This window comes from Maniola hyperantus, chromosome 19, assembly GCF_902806685.2.
Source record: "Maniola hyperantus chromosome 19, iAphHyp1.2, whole genome shotgun sequence".
NCBI lineage: Eukaryota > Metazoa > Arthropoda > Insecta > Lepidoptera > Nymphalidae > Maniola > Maniola hyperantus.
The window spans coordinates 7,530,890-7,548,891 of record NC_048554.1 but is presented as its reverse complement, the minus strand read 5'-3'; the positions used below and the strand labels follow the sequence as shown (position 1 = coordinate 7,548,891).

The window sequence follows — 18,002 nt, the reverse complement described above, 5'->3', positions numbered from 1 at the left end:
AGCTGTTATTAACTTGTCGGCTGGTGTCTGATCTTTCTATAAATATACAGTGTGGGGCCGTGGGGGATTTATATTCTGTAATGCATCACACGCTCTTCGATAGAGGAAAACATCGTGAGGTAATCTGCATGTCTCGTGAAAATTCTGATGTGTGTGGCATCTCGTCGATCCCTAACAAGCGCTCTAGAATTCAGAGTTCAATTCAATTCAAAAATATTTGATGACGATGGTGAACTGCGTGATGCGCCCTATCTTCTTTTCTCCCATGATAGATGAGATAATAATATTTACTTACTTTGAGGTTTGGGATAGAATATCGATTCAATGGTTTATCGACAACTACAGCACTTGACAGGTCGAGATGGCAATCGGGGTGGGGACGCCCCAGAACCCGCACAACCCCCGCGCTAACCAGATGCGGGATAGCGCGGCCCGGGTGACGTGCGGGTGTGAGGGGCGTTCCCCCGCCTCATACCTCGATTTCCATCTCGACCTGTCGTGAACTGTATGCAGGCATTATTATGAACATTTTGTAGTCATAATAATCTCTACATAGTATAAAATAAAGTCGCTTCCCGCTGTCTGTATGTATGTATGAACGCGTAGATCTTTTAAACTACGCAACGGATTTTAATGCGGTTTTCACCAACAGAAAGAGTGACTCAAGAGGAAGGTTTATAGCTATAGTTTAATTTTCAAAAAATTAGAGATCCCTAGAGAAATTGAAATAATGTGATTTAGGTCGGAAAAAATCTTCTCATTTGAGAGTTTCCGAGGCCATGACACCTCAATGACACCACATTAGTATCTGTCATTGCACCCATGCGAAGCCGGGGCGGGTCGCTAGTAATGATATATTTTAAAAAATCTTTTATTATTTACGATCATAATATTATTTACAAATCGTATCTAAGTATCAAAACCATAATAGGTTATCTTTTTGAAATACAGTCATTTGTAGTTATTCTTTCTGTGTAGTAAAAGATTGCCTTGATAAAAGTTACAGTTATGCACGTGGCGTAATTCGGCATACCTACTACTTAATTAAAATTTTGCAGTTAGCATAATTTTATGGTTTGCTTTTTATTCTTGTCGATTTTTTTTCTTCTGTTGTGAAGGTAGTATACCTAATATAGGTATTTTGTGGATAGGGTTGACCTATCTATTTACCTTGATTATACTCTGCTTAGCTATAATATAATTAAATATTTCCTATTTACCACGATGGCAAACGTTAGCCACAAATTAAAACCGTAATTTACGGCTTTTAATACCTCTTCAAAGTGCATAAAAAAGGAGATAATGCAATAAAACTACGCTTCAAGTTTATCTCTTACATTTTATTGAAGTCGTAATATCGTTTTCGAAGAATAGCACGTTGTTTACATCAATACTATTTACAATTCAAGTACCTTTCTGTACCTAATAAATGATTTATTATACTATAGATAGGTACAGACAAAAAACCGGCCAAGTGCAAAGCAGACTCGCGCACCGAGGCTTCCGCACTACAGTCGTATTTTTTCGACATAAAGCCCTTTCATATGATAAGCCATACGAAAGGGTAATCTTATATATAATATAGTAATCTTACTTTAAAAGTTGAAAATATTATCTATTTGTCCATGAATACATTTTAATTTTTTTTGTGATGTAATCTCAAATTCACGGTTTTCAGATTGATCCCCATATGTCTGCTATAAGACCTACCTACCTGACAAATTTCATGATTCTAGGTGAACGGGAAGTACCCTGTCGGTTTCTTGAGAGACATGACAGACGGACAGACAACGAAGTGATCCTATAAGGGTTCCTTTTGAGCTACGGAACCCCAAAAAACAATCAACATCCGTTTAAGTTATTTGACATTGGAAGTGTACATTGTATTCAGATTTGTATTGAAAAATGTTTACTTTTTTGCCATTTAACGTCCAACAATAATCTAAAAATAAAAGTCTGTCATTTTTTGTTTTTTTTACAACATACATTTTCAGCACTATTAATAATTTGCAAGAAAAAATTGTTTATTAATAATGAACTTTCTAACAAGCAAACAGTAGATTTTATTAGGCTTTATTATAAGAAGATACATTTTCTAGCTTCAGAAAATTCAAAGATTAATAAAGAGTTTTATGAATTACGAGGCTCTATTGTACAATTTAAAAAGCAACGTTAGTACTTATTTGTCATTTCTTAGGCTTTATTTTAAACGAATGCAACAGTTTTTGTAGGAAGTAGGTAGGTAGGTACATCCACATAATTTACAGTATAAGATTTTTCACATTATATTTTATTTTATTTGAATGTATTGTACATACCTGCCGATATCTTAAAAAAATTAAAGCTACCTACATCTACAATAAGCTACGAAGTCCAATGTCACAGTCAAACCTGCTCACCTAAATTCAATTATTGGGCAGATCAAGTTCATACATACATCTTATTCATATAATTAAATGATTCCATTCCAAGAGAGCATACGTGTACGAAGTGAGAGCAGAGTTATTTATTAATTTACTATTAAATAACTTAATAGTTGATGTCATTTGTCAATGATTTATTACTATAATACTGTTTCTATTGAAAATGTAGGAAGCGTTCAACTTAGTACAGAACATAAATTATTTTCAACAACAAGTATTATCTTGTACCTACGATACAAACATACAAACAGATATTTATAATATTTAAAACATCTTTATCAAAGGTCTGTGCTGATCAAGGGTAGACAAGTAGAGAAATATTAACTAATATTAATATTTTTTAATAATATTTGTTATATGGTTCTGCTTCTGACAACTTGTGTGGCAACTAAGCTGAACACTAGTCATTAAAAAATAAACATAAAAAATTAAATAGTTATAAATGCCTACAGCATACGGTCGTTCAACTATAAGTAATATGATGGATTCGTTCCAGACACGATCTTTCCGCATCTAGCTAAGATTATTTTCCTATTCTTCTATAACGCACAAAAAACTCTCACAACTTAAATAATAGTAAATGCGCAACAAGCCTCGCAAATATATTGTAAAAAGCGTATTTATCTACCTAAAATTCACCATTTTAAGTGTTATTAATAAATACGGGTAATAAATGTTAATTCTTGGAAATGGATGTGTTATATTTTTGAGAGACTGATAAGTTTTGTGCAATTTGGGTGCATATCAACGCAACCGTTTGGAAAGCTGCAAAGCGCATAACCGTTACTAACGCCCGCGCTGTTTGGCCGGACCAGTACAGACAGGGATGAGCCGATCTAAGCTAGCTACTCCCACCACTTATAAACCTGAGTCAGGTTACCTGACTCATTGTTGAAAAGGCCATAATGCGAGGCCGATACTGAATTTATGGATGAAACAAAATACAAATACAAAAACTTGTCCCTCCAGTTTGACGTCATACAACTCCACAGTCACGCTAACATTTCCGAATTTGGTTTCACCTTATAATGCAATGTAAAAATAAATTACTAATACACTTGATATCACAAAATGCTTGCACGTAGCATATGAGTACATGAAATGACACGCCCCGATGGCGCCCAGGCACAACTGTCTTACAATCACGCTGGTTTATCTACACAACACAATCGAGTCAATCTTTATCCCGAAGTAATTCTGACTTTGCACTTTTTTCGTTCCCGTGATATGAAAAGTTAGGACTGTCTTTTTGTTTATAAGCTTTATCGAGTTTGGCCGAAGGAAGATCGTTCTCGACCGGTGGAGCCGTTACTACGACGACAGGTACAGGTTTCGAATCTATATTTTCACAACGACAGAATTCTTGTAACCAGCGTTCTGAGTTGTACGATGGCCCTTCTCCTCCCAATTCAGCAGGTAAAATGTCGAGAGGCAACGCGTCGTGTAATGTCGACAAATTGTTTCCGTGAAGCACTATTCTTTCCCGCGTTTTGGCTTTGAGGTACGGTTTAATAACCGCCAGAGCAGTTTCCACATACCACGGTTGGCCTATGAAATGTATGCTTTTAAATCGCACCGGCAGACAATCCTGCAAGCAGTCGATCATCATCTTTAAAATTTTTGCTTGTAAACTGCACGATTGTTTAAATGTAAACTCTGTCCAATCCACAACGATAACGTATCCGTTGGCTTGATTTTGCACTTCGACAAGAGTGCGTTCCAGTGTAAGGAGGAGGGCTCTGAACACAGAGAGCAGAGGGCACGCATGCGGAGTCCAGTTGGAGGCGAACATGAGGAGCACACAACGGCCGCGTCGATCGCGTTGCTCCAACACGCCGGGCAGCCCATCGGCGAGGGCGCGAAGCACTCCTCCGTCCGCGCTGGTCCACAGATCTGGATGTTCACGTCGATGCTGATGATAACGCACTAACAATTCAAAACTTTGCTGTACGTCGTGTTTACGCGCGTACAAAAACCGCCGTAAGAAATTGTCGTCTTGACATCGACTTTTGTCACGAAGGGCCAAGTTGAGACTCGAATCGACGGCTTCCTTGAGGCCATCGAGAGCTCGTTGCCTGTCTCCGTCTGTGAGCCTTTTCCTGGACACGTCACAAAGGCGTTCATTTTGCATCTGGTGCAGCCTCCAGTCGTACTCGGCGTACTCGTTCATGTCTAGCGCTTGTGTGAGTCATGCGTCCTTTCACCGACGCGTCTAGTTGCGCGCGCGCCGCCTGGAGCTCGAGGCCGACTGCGCAGTGTGCTCGCTCCGCGCGCCGCCGCCATCGCGGTCCGTTCATTAAACCGCATAATGCTGTGTTTACATTCACTCAATGTATAATCTAGTTGCTTGGGCTAGTAGCCATCTAGTTGCTTGGGCTAGTAGCCATATTTATGGCCATGTACCTGCAAACATGAAAAAAGAAATTAATTAAGTAATTTATTTAAAACTAGTAAATTACCTACCTAAATAGAACATAAATTCGTAAACACTGTTAGGTACCTACTTTTGTTAAAACTTCTTTTCGCTTTTAGTTTAATAAAGATTTTACCAAGATAAATTCAGTTATTAGGTATATGTACTTAAATGTTCCTATTGTAGGATTAACCTATATGAAAAAAATTAGATGGTAAGTATAAGTTTTAAAGGGTAAGTATGCATTTTATGTTTAAAAAAACCACAATTTTTTGTCAACACACTAAGTTGATCCAGTAACTTTTATAATGCACAAGTAGCTTAGACCATTCAAACGAGGCATAACTTACACAGGCAAAGCGAGTTATAAATAAAAGAAAAACTGAAGGTTGACTGTATACCGGTCAATTGGCTGGCTGGTTTCTGCGATGACGTCGGCTGCGCGTGCGTAAAGGACGAAAAATACATGAGTAAGAGAGAGACGGTGCTATATATTGTACCATTATTCGATGAAGCCTTTTAAGTATAATAAAGTAAGAGTCCGTTGAAAAACATCATAGGCAATTAATACTCAAAAAAAGTTAGATTCTTGTGAATGGACCCACGCATATAACATGAGTTGAGTTGTCTTTTAGGACCACACGTAATTATTCCCTAAAAATCTTGATATGATATTTTAAATTGTAAAATAAAAGTTCCAAGGCATCGAGAAAATTCACTTTAACTTAATGAAGTCAGTTGGCAGACACATTTTTTTTCAATTAAGTATCTAATGCCATTGTACCTAATGTTACTGCGATTAGCAGTAATCCATTATCTTCGCCATAACTGTAAATCCATAACAGTTTTATTGTCATACATCATAAACGTATGAGTTCTAAATTCTAGTAGCACTGGTTGAAACCCCCTTTTTCTTGAAAAGAACCATAAGAAAGTAGGCGGTTGCTCTTCTAAAAAGTTTTCTAGTCAGGCATTTGTAGTGTTGTAGATAAGATAATAACAGTCTCGCTCATTACTGGATGTTATCTTCAATTGTATAGTTTTCACTTTCACTTTGACATTGGTTTGAAATTTTTTGATATCTATTTAAAATTATTTAGACAGTTTCTAGTACAACAATTTTTAATTACAACATTTTTATAAATAAGCATTCCCAACGAGTAACGCTGTGGGTGTTACTTGGTGGCATAGATAATACACTGGGGAAAAATTCAATGGATTCCCAACGAATCACACCGTTATACGATTATGTGTGACTCGTTGGGCATCCAACGTCTTTACTACTAACGCAATTTACTAATTACTAACGAAATATTGCAACCGTCTCTCGGCTCTAAAGAATCAACGGATGGCCGAAAATCGTATAACGTCCGCGCTTTGTTCCCTTCATCGTCCACTCGGTTACCGTAATCGGTAACTCATTAGTTATTACTCATGTAGCATTTCTATCAGTCACTCGATTTCTATACTGCGGTAGACAAATGAGTACATAGCATTAATGGATAAATAATTTAATGTTGGTAGATAGGTAACTACCTATAGGTAACTACCAAGCTTCAGATCTACCGTAAGTATTGTTTGTATTAGAAAAGATCTAAAACTCATAATAAAATTTGTTCATGAACACATTTTAATTTTTTTCTTCATAAATTCACGGTTTTCGGATTTTTTCCTTTATTTGTGCTATAAGAACTACCTACCTAGCAAATTTCATGTTTCTAGGTGAACGGGAAGTGCCTTATAGGTTTTCTTAACAGACACGACCGACGGACAGACAGACAGACAGACAGACAGACAGACAGACAGACTGACAGACAGACAGACAGACTGACAGACACAGAGATAGACAGACAACGAAGTGATCGTACCTCAAATTCGGAATACGGAAATACGGAACCCTAAAAATTAGAATTGGGAAAATTCACAGCTAAGTAAGGTACCTACAAAGTTTATAGAAGAAATATTTTAAGAAGGATATAAAATGGGAGACAAAAATTCATATTTTCAGGAATCAAAAGTCAAAACATATAAATCAAAACATATAAAGTACCCGTGGCCACGTCCTATATGTTAGACATCAACGGGGGCACAGTTGGGGGTGCGTGACCTCAAATTCTTATTTTTTGTCTTTTCTTTTTTTCCTACTTCGTAATTAGTAATTCGGCAATCATGTATTTAATTTTAACACTATAAATTAAGATAAGTATCAAAAGAATTATTATAGCTTGTAAATTAAGCTGTATGTATATCTTACCTACTCATTATAACATTTTAATTTATGACTGGACTAGCTGTGCCCGCGACTTTGTCCGCGTGGAATTAGGTTTTTAAAAAGTCCCGTGGTAACTCTCTGATTTTCCGGGATAAAAAGCAGCCTATGTCACTCTCCAGGTCTTATCTATATCCATGCAAAAAATCACGTCAATCCGTTGCACCGTTGCGACGTGATTGAAGGACAAACCAACAAACAAACACACTTTCGCATTTATAATAAGGGTACTGATTTGTTAGTAGAAGCACTAAGTACTTACCTATTATTTTCTATGCTGTTATTTATACTATATTTTACGTTGAAGTTATTGTTGACAACCCTATTTATAAATAATGCCTAGTACGTTTATTCCTCTGGGTTCACTTTCTCTTTGTTTCGACTTTCGAGTAAGTAGGTCTTTTCATATTTGGATTAGCCACGGCATAAGGATGTGGACAGGTTTCCGGCTCGAATTTACATTACAAAGAAAATGACGAAGACAGAAGATAATATGAACAAATATAGGAAACAATGTGTTAAGCTAATTAATATTAATTGTTGAAAGTGTAGGTATATTACTTAGCTGATGAATTTGTCCGTATGGTTTTTATGCCACTCTCCAGATCATTAACTATATCTATGCAAAAAATCATGCCGAACCATTGTATTGTTCCATTGCGGCGTGATTTAAGGACAAACAAACACACAAATTTGCATTTATATGATTTTTTAAATTTAGTGGGAAGGGGAAGTCTTTGATTTTCCGGGATAAAAAGTAGCCCATGTCACTCGTCACTCCCCAGGTCTTTAATTAAGTCCTTATACCCATGCAAAAACTCATGCCAAACCATTGCGGAGGACAAACCAACAAACAAACACACATTCACATTTATAATATGGGCAGTGATTACATAAGAAAGTTAGCTTATTTTTAACTTGTAACTCGCAGTCGCAAGTTACATGATGACACGTCTTACAATGAGATGCAGTTTTCTGTTTTATCTTTCTTCAATAGCTGTATGATATAAGAATGAAATTTTACAATCACACTTTAATAGAAAATTCTTACACGGCTATCAAACTTGCGATTCAATAGTAAGTACCTACTCAATCATCAGCATACTTGGACCGCTATTCCATCATAGCCTGTTCACAATTTGATCATTACCATCACATTATCTGCTCGTAAAATGTCTGTTCGGTCTCGCTTGATGTACATTTACTAGGGCAATGACTCTTAAAAAATTAACCGTGGCGTTGCATCGCTGGTCGTTGCCCTGCAGTGACTAGGCTCGAAGCCCGAAGTAAAAATAGATTCATTCCGAGTCACGAGATGTGAAGATTGTCTCCCTGCATGGTTGAAACACTGTAGAGCTATTGCACACTACGACTTTTTGCAGTGACGCAAACCTAACTGCATCGCGACGCAGACGAATTTATTTGTCGGTTCATTGATGCAAATGTTAATTTAATTAATTAATTTCATCATCATCAACCGATAGGCAGACGATCACTGCTGGACCTATGTCTCTTGTAGGGACTTCCACACGCCACGATCTTGCGCCGCTTGAATCCATTCATAGATTATACACTTATATTATCTGCAATCCAGCGGTGGCTTTCTGTGATTAGTTTTGAAGCAGCAGCTTTACAGCGTTGGAAGGCCCCCACGGCGGAGTCTTCCAACCAGCCCCTTGGGATCTGTGTCGTCTGTCTCGTGCCCCGCAACCTAAGGTATGTTGGTTACTCTAGTTCTTCTACGCATCTCCCCATTTCTGATTTGATCACGTAGAGAATCTCCAAGCATTCTCTCCATCGCCCGCTGAGTTACTCTGAGCTTTTTTATGAGACCCATTAGATAGCGAGCAATTAATTAATGAAATAGTTTAATTTAACTATTCTTTCTTGATATTCTTTACTAGCAAAATAAGAAATAAGGATTTACATTTTATTATGGCATCTAACTCCCAAATATCTGTATTGTTTCTCGTATATAAGTACATCGAAAAATGAATCACCACAGTATTTGAATTGCAGCAAAAAGTCGTAGTTCGGAAAACTCTCTAAGTATGTAGCTACATGCACACAAATGGCGATATGCATCATTGTACCCGTTCTCGACTAGACGCCACAAAAAGTTGATAAATTGTTGCTTTGACATGTAGGTACCTAATGTTAAGATTGTTAACATAGACCTTTCATTGCTTTTTGCTGACAACATTCTATTTTTTCTACTCAAAGCGAAGTGCGGTTAATTTGAAAATGATTAACAACAGCTTTCCAACTAAATTACGATTCCGAGAGTTAGTCCTATTTGAGAGACAATAATAAACGAAATTCCTAGTAGGTAAGTAAGTTCACGACTTGTTGAATCTTGACTTAAGTACACGAGTTTGTCAGTTGAATGATAGAAAGTTAATTATGTTGTTAGTTATTTGTATGTGACCGATAATAATGACTTTGAATACAGCTCTCTAGGTTTGAATATTATTGTAAACTGCATTGACTTATATATTACTTCGTATGGACAGGGCCATTTAACAAACAAAATGGCACCGACTCATTGGTGCTTTAGCACCAATGCAACCTCAGTGACATCTGGATTTCAAACGGATAGTTCATTATTATCTAAGAGGTGGCGATGATTTATTTGGTTCCAAAACCGTAAAAAATTTTGTTTGCTTGGGCATATCTTATCATTTATATCGATGGTAAACTGTATGATTGTAATAATAGCTGACTTGGCATGGTTTCGCACATGTGCGCTTGAGCTATGAAACTTCCTCTTGAAATGTTTCGAATGATAGTGGAAACTGCATTGAACATTGTTCATAAATCTGCTATTTAGAGTTTAGACTCTAAAAAACTATGTCTTCCTTAGGACGTAGGTGTTTAAAAAAATTATAATCCAAAACTCCAAGGGAAGACAACATTGAAACTTTAATTCTAGAGCAGGAAGATATTGTTACGAATGCAACTCTCGAAGCTTCAAGTGTAGTACATGGTGTTAATACGTGAAAATACTTTTTTTAATTGTGTGTGAATAAACGTTCTTGTTTCGTAAATTGGCATTTTAATCCGAATCCCTAGCTCGTAACAATATTATACTACACCGTCGGCAAGTACCTACGCACTTCTTATTGTTATACTTACATTTATCTGATAGTGATCCAAATCCTTATCTTTACCGGTACCTATATGCAGTATAATACCAGTTCAACCTACGTAATTGAACCACTGCAAGTAAAATATAGTCACAATAATGACAAACCAAACCACCAAACACAAGTCAAGTCCGATAAAGTGATAAATATACATGAACGCGAAACTGGAACTAGGCTGGTTGGTAATCGATCTCCTTAGATAAACTACGATAAGCTATCGATGTATCTACCTAATATATTCGCCATTAGTACGACCACTAATAAAATGAGTCATGTATTATGGATATAGTCCTATAATACAAAATAAGGTCTTCGGCTGCAGTAATAAAATGTGATTTTTTTGTATAGCGTTAGTTTATGGGGCTAGAATATATTATTATTAAAGAGATTTTTTTTAAAAAATCATGATTTTTATCTATTTTCAACATAATTAATTATTAAAGTCACCGCGCTGTACGGAAAGCGAATAATGACGTCACAATCCGTAAACGACTTTTGAACGCATTGTGACGTCATTAATTTCTTTTTCCGTTGCAGCGTTTTTTTTTAATTATTCTCTTTAATAATGAATTCTAGCCCCATAAACTACCACTATACAAAAAATCACTGCATATTATTATCTACTACAGTCCAAGACCCTATTGCTTATCCAATGCATATCTAGGTACCTACATGAATATTTTCAATAGTATTTCTACAAGGCATCATCGAAACAAAACTCATGTAGGCACTTACCTATTTGTTTTGCAAGTCAGCTATTTCGTGACTGGCACTTTTCAAAAGACTAATCAAGAATAATTGGATCGACCTCGAGTTCTCGTTGCAAAGTAAGCAGGTATGTAAATAATAAACACTAGCAGTTGCCCGCGACTTCGTCCACGTAAAATTTCTGGTTTCTCAGGAGATCTGAAAATTTCCCGCTGCAAAAGGCCGCACTTACCTACTCACTCAGTCTTACCTTATGGCACGGAACCCAGAATACCTAAATGCCAATTTTCATATCTCTAACTTCAAAAACATAGGACGTTTATACTTTTCAACCCCCATTTCACCCCCTTAGGGGGGATGAAATTGAGTTAGATTCTTTCTTATCTGATACCTACCCCTTAGAAAGAACCTACGTTTCAAATTTTAAGTAAAAATAACAATAGTAGGCTTTATAGTTCCTGAGATTTCGTGATTAGTCAGTCAATCAGTGAGTGAGTGAGTGGTATTTCTCTTTTATATTATATGTATTTAGATAGGTATTTGCTAAAAGCGAGTAAAAATCCACATCAGAAGTCAGTATTTAGAGCAACGATTTATCATCATCAGCATCATAATCAACTCATCTGCGCCGGCTCACTACTGAGTACAGGTCTCCTTTCAGGATGAGAAGGGTTTGCCATAATAGGTACCACGCCGGCCAAGCCCAGAACTCGTTCCTGAACATATCAAGCTCAGAGTAGATTAGGTCTGTAAGAAAAACGATCAAAGTTAATGTTCTTTTAAAAATCACAAGAATAGCGGGTGTTTTAATATCAATTTCGAGAAGAAAACAAGTATGTAACCAGTGGGCCCGTGGGCCGTTGACAGATCTGATTGGTCGCGTGTCGCACACCTGGCTAGCGCGCCCTCTCACTTGGACAACATGGGCAGCTGCACAAGGTGTGGAGTTCGCATCCTACTAAACTGAGCATAACCCGAACTTCCGCCCGCATTCAGTTGGAAACAATTTTTTAAAGTTCTAACAGCCAGCATGTGTGCATTGTGTTGTGAATGTCATTCACACTTTGACAATTACCTAGGAAGGTAGCAGGTAAATTATTAGATAAGTTCAAAATTTTTTTTCGATGACAAAATATTAGCCCTTGACTGTAATCACACGTGGTCACCTCCGCATTTTAGGTTTTATTAACTTAAAGAAGAACATAAGTATAGGTGGCTCTGTACTTCGTGGGCTTAAAAACACACATTTAAAGTTAGAGTTACTTTTGAGTTATGATCACCATCGTTAATTACAATTCCACGTGTATTTTCTTTCCTTTCCACTAATTACTCTTTTCATGCTTATTTTTCTTTTTCTTTTGCACATTTGTAACGTTTGAAGCCTTCCAATGCCTAATCTTGATACGAATAGTATATGCTTGCGTAAGCACAAAATACCGTAACGACTGCGACCCTGCACGTCGTCGGTCTTCACCAAAATTGCACGCTCATTACGTTCCAATTATACTTTCAACCTTTCAAGGTAATAAGTAATTGTTTTTAGTAACTTTTGAGATAGGTACCTTTTTACGTTTCATCAACCGTAATCAGTCCCTTGACATAACAAAGTATACCTAACCTTTCGTCAAACTCAGTCCCATCCCAAGACATCTTGAAGTAGTTTAAAAAGGTCATTCAGAAATTAATTAGATTGCTTTCAAGTATTTCCGTTACTTTGAGTTCTCAGACTTCAACGATTATAAACTACCTACCAGCTAATGCAAATATCACAAAAGTGTTGAATAGAGAAATAATGTACCTACTCAACATACTCAAGTAGGTATAATTTTGCATAGAGAGGCTTCCTGTAATTTGAAGGCAGCGTGAAGGCATTCTGGTAAAAGTGTAAAACAATTCTCAAGGTCTGAAAATAAAATTCTACCTATTCTAAACTGTAACATAGCTTACTACTAGGTATAGTGCACGACAGGTTGAGGTGACAATCGGGGTATGAGGTAGGGGGTCGCCCCGCGCACCCGAACGTCACCCGCGCTCGCGCGCCCCGGGTTAGCGCGGGGGCTGTGCGGGTGTGCGAGACATTCCCCCCTCGATTGTCATTTCAACCTGTTGCGTATTATAGGTATCTACCATAACTTTTAGGTTGGCCTAGTGGCATAGCAACTACGAGTAAGACTGCAGTACCTACCAAATGATTTTATACCTAAATCTTGTACTTATTTGAAAATTTTACGGTATATTAAAAACGGTGATAACGGCTAAGACGTTGGCCTCCTACTTAATGGGTCCAGGAACACCTCGCGAGAAAATCTGCATATCTGAGAGTTCTCCATAATGTTCTTTACCTAGTTTGCCAATACGCACACGCCAGCGTTGTGGATTATAGCTAAAACCCTTCTCACTCGTGCATGGCTCGGTTGTGGCTCGGTAGTGGGTCAGCGATGGGTTGACACTTGAGATGATGATTACCTATTATGTAATCTTTTTGATATTGGTACAATATCTAGTTACCTACTACCTATCGACCTCTTTTATAAGTAAGTACCATGTCCTAATAATTATAATAATTATGTCATAATATTTCGTTATGTTGCTTTCATTCTTGTCAGTATTACAATACTCAAGATATCAAGTCATTATTTCTATAATGGACAAAGATCATGCTATTTTTAGTTTTAATCATGTTTCAATCGGGTTGTGGCTGGTGCCACAGTAGTGATTATATTCTCTCTACCACTGGTTCGGAATGCCGTATATAATTTTTACCGTAATAAAGATTACCCTACGAATGATTTACTTACCTACCTATGTTTTTTTAAATAAGGGGAAACTTTTTGATTTTCCGGGCGAGTAGCCTATGTCCGGCTCCAGAATGCAAACTATCTCTGTAAAAAATTTTATCACAATCGTTTAGCCGTTAGGCAGACACAGTACAGACAGACAAACACTTTCGCAAGTATGGTTAATTGTTAGATGTTCATACTTCAACACAATGATTATAATATAATATTATTATGAAATGTAAACTAATTAAACACTTGTTATTCTATAAAACATAGTGGCTCCATTCGCCAATCTAAGTATATATAGTAGGTACGCGACAGGTTGAAATAGCAATTGGGAAGGGAACGCCCCGCACACCCGCACAGCCCCCGCGTTAACCCGCTGCGGGCGAGGCGGGTGACGTACGTGTAGGGTGTCCCCCCGCCTCATACCCCGATTGCTATCTCAACCTGTCGCGGACTATTCCTGTATTTCCAACAACATTGTCATTTTCCTTCGCAACCTTTATCGAGTAGTGAGTAGGTACCTACAGTTGATTAATCATTCAAATAAAAATCATTCCAATCAACGTAAATAGGATAATTATTATTATTCTGTCTATTTACTTAATATTTTCAATTAATATTCTAAGTATTAAAATAAAAATAGACCCGTCACGCAAAAGGGGCAAAGTCATTTATATTCAAAATAGTACCATTGTACGTTGATTGATTGTCAATTATTGTTGAATTTGTAAGAAAATTCATGTAATGGTGATAATTAATTAATAAGTACGTAAACTTAAAACTAAATTAAAGCTACGAGGATTCCAAACGCGGCCTGCTTAGATGGAGCTCAAGCGGACATAGGAACGGACATACATACAGGTCAAATACATAACCCTCCTTTGGCCTTTGCCACTGCAGTCAGGTAAAAACTCCTTATCTCGAAAGATTCGCTAACTCGAAAGTTGCCTTTCCCTTGTATCAATTTTCTGGCATATAGGTACCTACTTATATAATACCAGCTGCGCGATTGCAGTTTTTTTTCTTTTTTTCTTCTTTTAGCTCGCTCCCATCTTAGACTACCATCAACACATAATTATGAGCAAACAGATAAGATCGCAGCAAAGATCTAACTTGTCACTAAATTAAAATAATTAAAAATGTTTACTGAAATGTGCAAATCCAGTTAGGTATAATAAAAAAAAAACAATAAGGTCAGCATCAGATGCGGTCTGACTCACGTATCGCGATCACTGTGTATTTAAATATCTCCATGTTTGTATGTAAATAAACAAGTTACAAGAAAAACATAATATTTTCTTTACATCGATACAATAACTCGATCGAGTTTCTTACAACGAGTGAAAATGAAAACGTTGTTGACTTATTACTTTTTTATTTACCTTTATATGTATAACCTACCTAGGTATAATCACCCTGCTGTGGCATTTAACTTAATATAAGTAATAGCACGGGCAAAAAATAGTTAGGTAGGTACATATCTAGAAGCCCATTTATATTTTTTACGCAGTTTACTGGTTGGCCTTTTTTAATCAATAAGTATTTATTTAAATCTTAATTATGAAAATTCATACTAATATTATAAACTCGTATATGTCTATCTGTCTGTTTGTTTGTCTGCAAACTTTTCACTACCCATTTGGTACAGGAATAGCTTTCATTCCCGAAGATGGCCATAGGCTACTTTTTATCCTGATCAAAGAGTTCGTGAGGGATTCTTAAAAAAAACCTAAATTCAGGCGGATGAAGTTGCGGGCGTCATCTATTTGGTCCAGAATATAACTTGCATCCTGGAGATGGACATAGAATACCTACCTATTTTTTATCCCAGAAAATCAAAGAGTTCCTGTGGGATTTTTAAAATCCTATTTCCCAAGTCGTGATCACCCCGGTGCCACGGGCCAAGTCGGGCCAAAAGCTTTGTTGTTATCATTGAATTATTATGTACTAACGTACTATCTATGGTTGTAATAGACTAGATTATAATACTGTTTATTATTAACTAGATGATGCCCGCGACTTCGTCCGCGTGGATTTAGGTTTTTTGAAATCCCGTGGGAACTCTTCAACTTTCCGGGATAAAAAGTAGCCTATGTCCTTCCCCGGGATATAAGCTAACTCTGTACCGAATTTCATCAAAATCGGTTGAACGGTTGGGCCGTGAAAAGCTAGCAGACAGACAGACACACTTTCGCATTTATAATATTAGTACCTATGGATTATTCTAATACACACTTACATAGAGATATCCTACTATTGCACTGTTTTACTAAACAAAGTACCTACCTGCTTACTTAAATATCAAAGACTGAGAGAGGTAGAGATATGTAGGTATAAAAAACCGGTATTTTGAAATCCCTCTGTCATCCATTACTCACCTTTGCAGATAATTAACGTAATTTCAAACTTGTTTTTCATAGCTACTGATCTAGATACATATACATAATTAGGTATGGTACACTTACCTAGCATAAACAGCAAGAAGCTTTAAACTTCAGGGTTGCCATTAAAGAAAATCAATCGCAGAAAATTATGAAAAACTTAAATAGATAACATTAATTACAGACAAGTATAGGAGGTATCTTTAATTTCTACTGTCAGGAGTAAAGTAAAGGATGGTTTAAGGATAATAGAGAAGATACGAGTTTAAATAATGTAAAACATTAAAAATAGTTATTAACTCTATTGCATGTTAGGCTTGTTTAAGTTTGAATAAAGTTAAATAAGTAGTCTAATGATTTTTATTTGATAGTGAATAGGTTTTATAAAGCTGTGATGGCCTAGAAGTTAAGAGGTCTGCCTCCTAATCGGAGGTCGATCCCCGGGCATGCATCTCTAACTTAATGTTTACTCGGAGTTACGTGCATTTTAAGTAAATAAATATCACTCGCTTTAACGGTGGAGGAAAACACCGTGAGGAAACCTACATGCCTCAGAGTTGTCCATAATGTTTTCAAAGGTGTGTGAAGTCTGTCAATCCGCACTTGCCCGTAGTAGATTCTTTTTTAGAATAGAATAGAATAGAATGTTTTTTTATTCATGTAAACTTTTTACAAATACTTATGAATAGTCAGGTAGTTTTAATTTACCACTGGTTCGGAATGCCGTTCCTACCGAGAAGAACCAGCAAGAAACTCGGCGGTTGCTCTTTTTAATTTTAATTCCATAGTCTATCTCCATGGTCTCCAGTGCTCTGTAGTGAGCCAGTCATGGGTTGATCATGAGATTTTATAATAGGTACGAGTACTTTTGTACTTTGTAATTTGTGCAGCTACTGGACAACCCTAACATCTAGCGACGCTTAGATAGTCTACTTGATCTATTTCTTTACACACCGGGTGCCTGTACAAAGTTATAATGTACCTTATCTGATGTACTTAATTATAATTGGTTAATGCACTTGCATGCAAATCAAATATGCCGCTCGAGAAATCTGGAGAGAGCGAGCGCATTGAAACGCGTAAAGGCATGTAGGTATTATGTTACATCTCCATAAATACAACTCATAAACGCTTAAAAATAATAAAAATTAAACTTAAATATTTGTACATTTGAAAAAAAAAAGCGGAGATAGACTAATTTAACACTACGGGAACAAATTATATTAAAGTCCGGTCAAAATAGATATTCAAGAATGCAATAATTCGCATAGGGCTAAAAATTGGTACAAATAATGTTGGAAACATCAATATAAATCGATGGGGACTTTTCACAATTCATTTATATATTACTAGCTTATGCTCGCCACTTCGTCCGCGTGAACTACACAAACAAATCTCTATTTTACGCCCATATAGGGGTTGAATTTTCATTAATCCTTTCTAAGCGGATGTCTACGTCTCAATAGCTATCTGCATCAAAATTTCAGCCCGATCGGTCCAGTAGTTTGAGCTGTGCGTTGATAGATCAGTCAGTCAGTTCAGCTTATCGTTTTATATATTTACTTAGATTGGTGTTCCCAACATTTGTTCCAACTTTTAGCACTAGAATTATTGTAAGCTTGAATGTCTATTTTGACCGGACTATAATACATATAATTTATATCCCGTAGTGTGAAATGAGCTTGATTTTCTATGCTCTAAGTGTAGGTATAACACGCGACAGGTTGAGATGGCAACCGGGGTGTGAACGCACACCCGCACAGTGCCCGCACTAACCCGGTGCGGGCGAACGCGGGTGACGTGCAGGTGTGCGGGGCTTCCTGTGCCACATACCCCGATTGTCATCTCGACCTGTCACGGACTATAGATGGGTAGT

The 18,002-nt window shown here is 37.0% G+C and overlaps 1 protein-coding gene across 1 annotated transcript; it reads right to left on the bottom strand.

Moving 5' to 3' along the window:
* Positions 1-1,311: 1,311 nt before the first annotated feature.
* On the bottom strand, positions 1,312-10,424 carry LOC117991146 (clavesin-2-like). Its single transcript, XM_034978702.2, has 2 exons — positions 10,241-10,424; positions 1,312-4,826 (listed from the first exon to the last, which is right to left on the bottom strand). Exon 2 carries the CDS (start codon positions 4,591-4,593, stop codon positions 3,598-3,600), a length of 996 nt encoding a protein of 331 aa, XP_034834593.1. The 5' UTR covers positions 4,594-4,826; positions 10,241-10,424; the 3' UTR covers positions 1,312-3,597.
* Between the last annotated feature and the right edge of the window lie 7,578 nt (positions 10,425-18,002).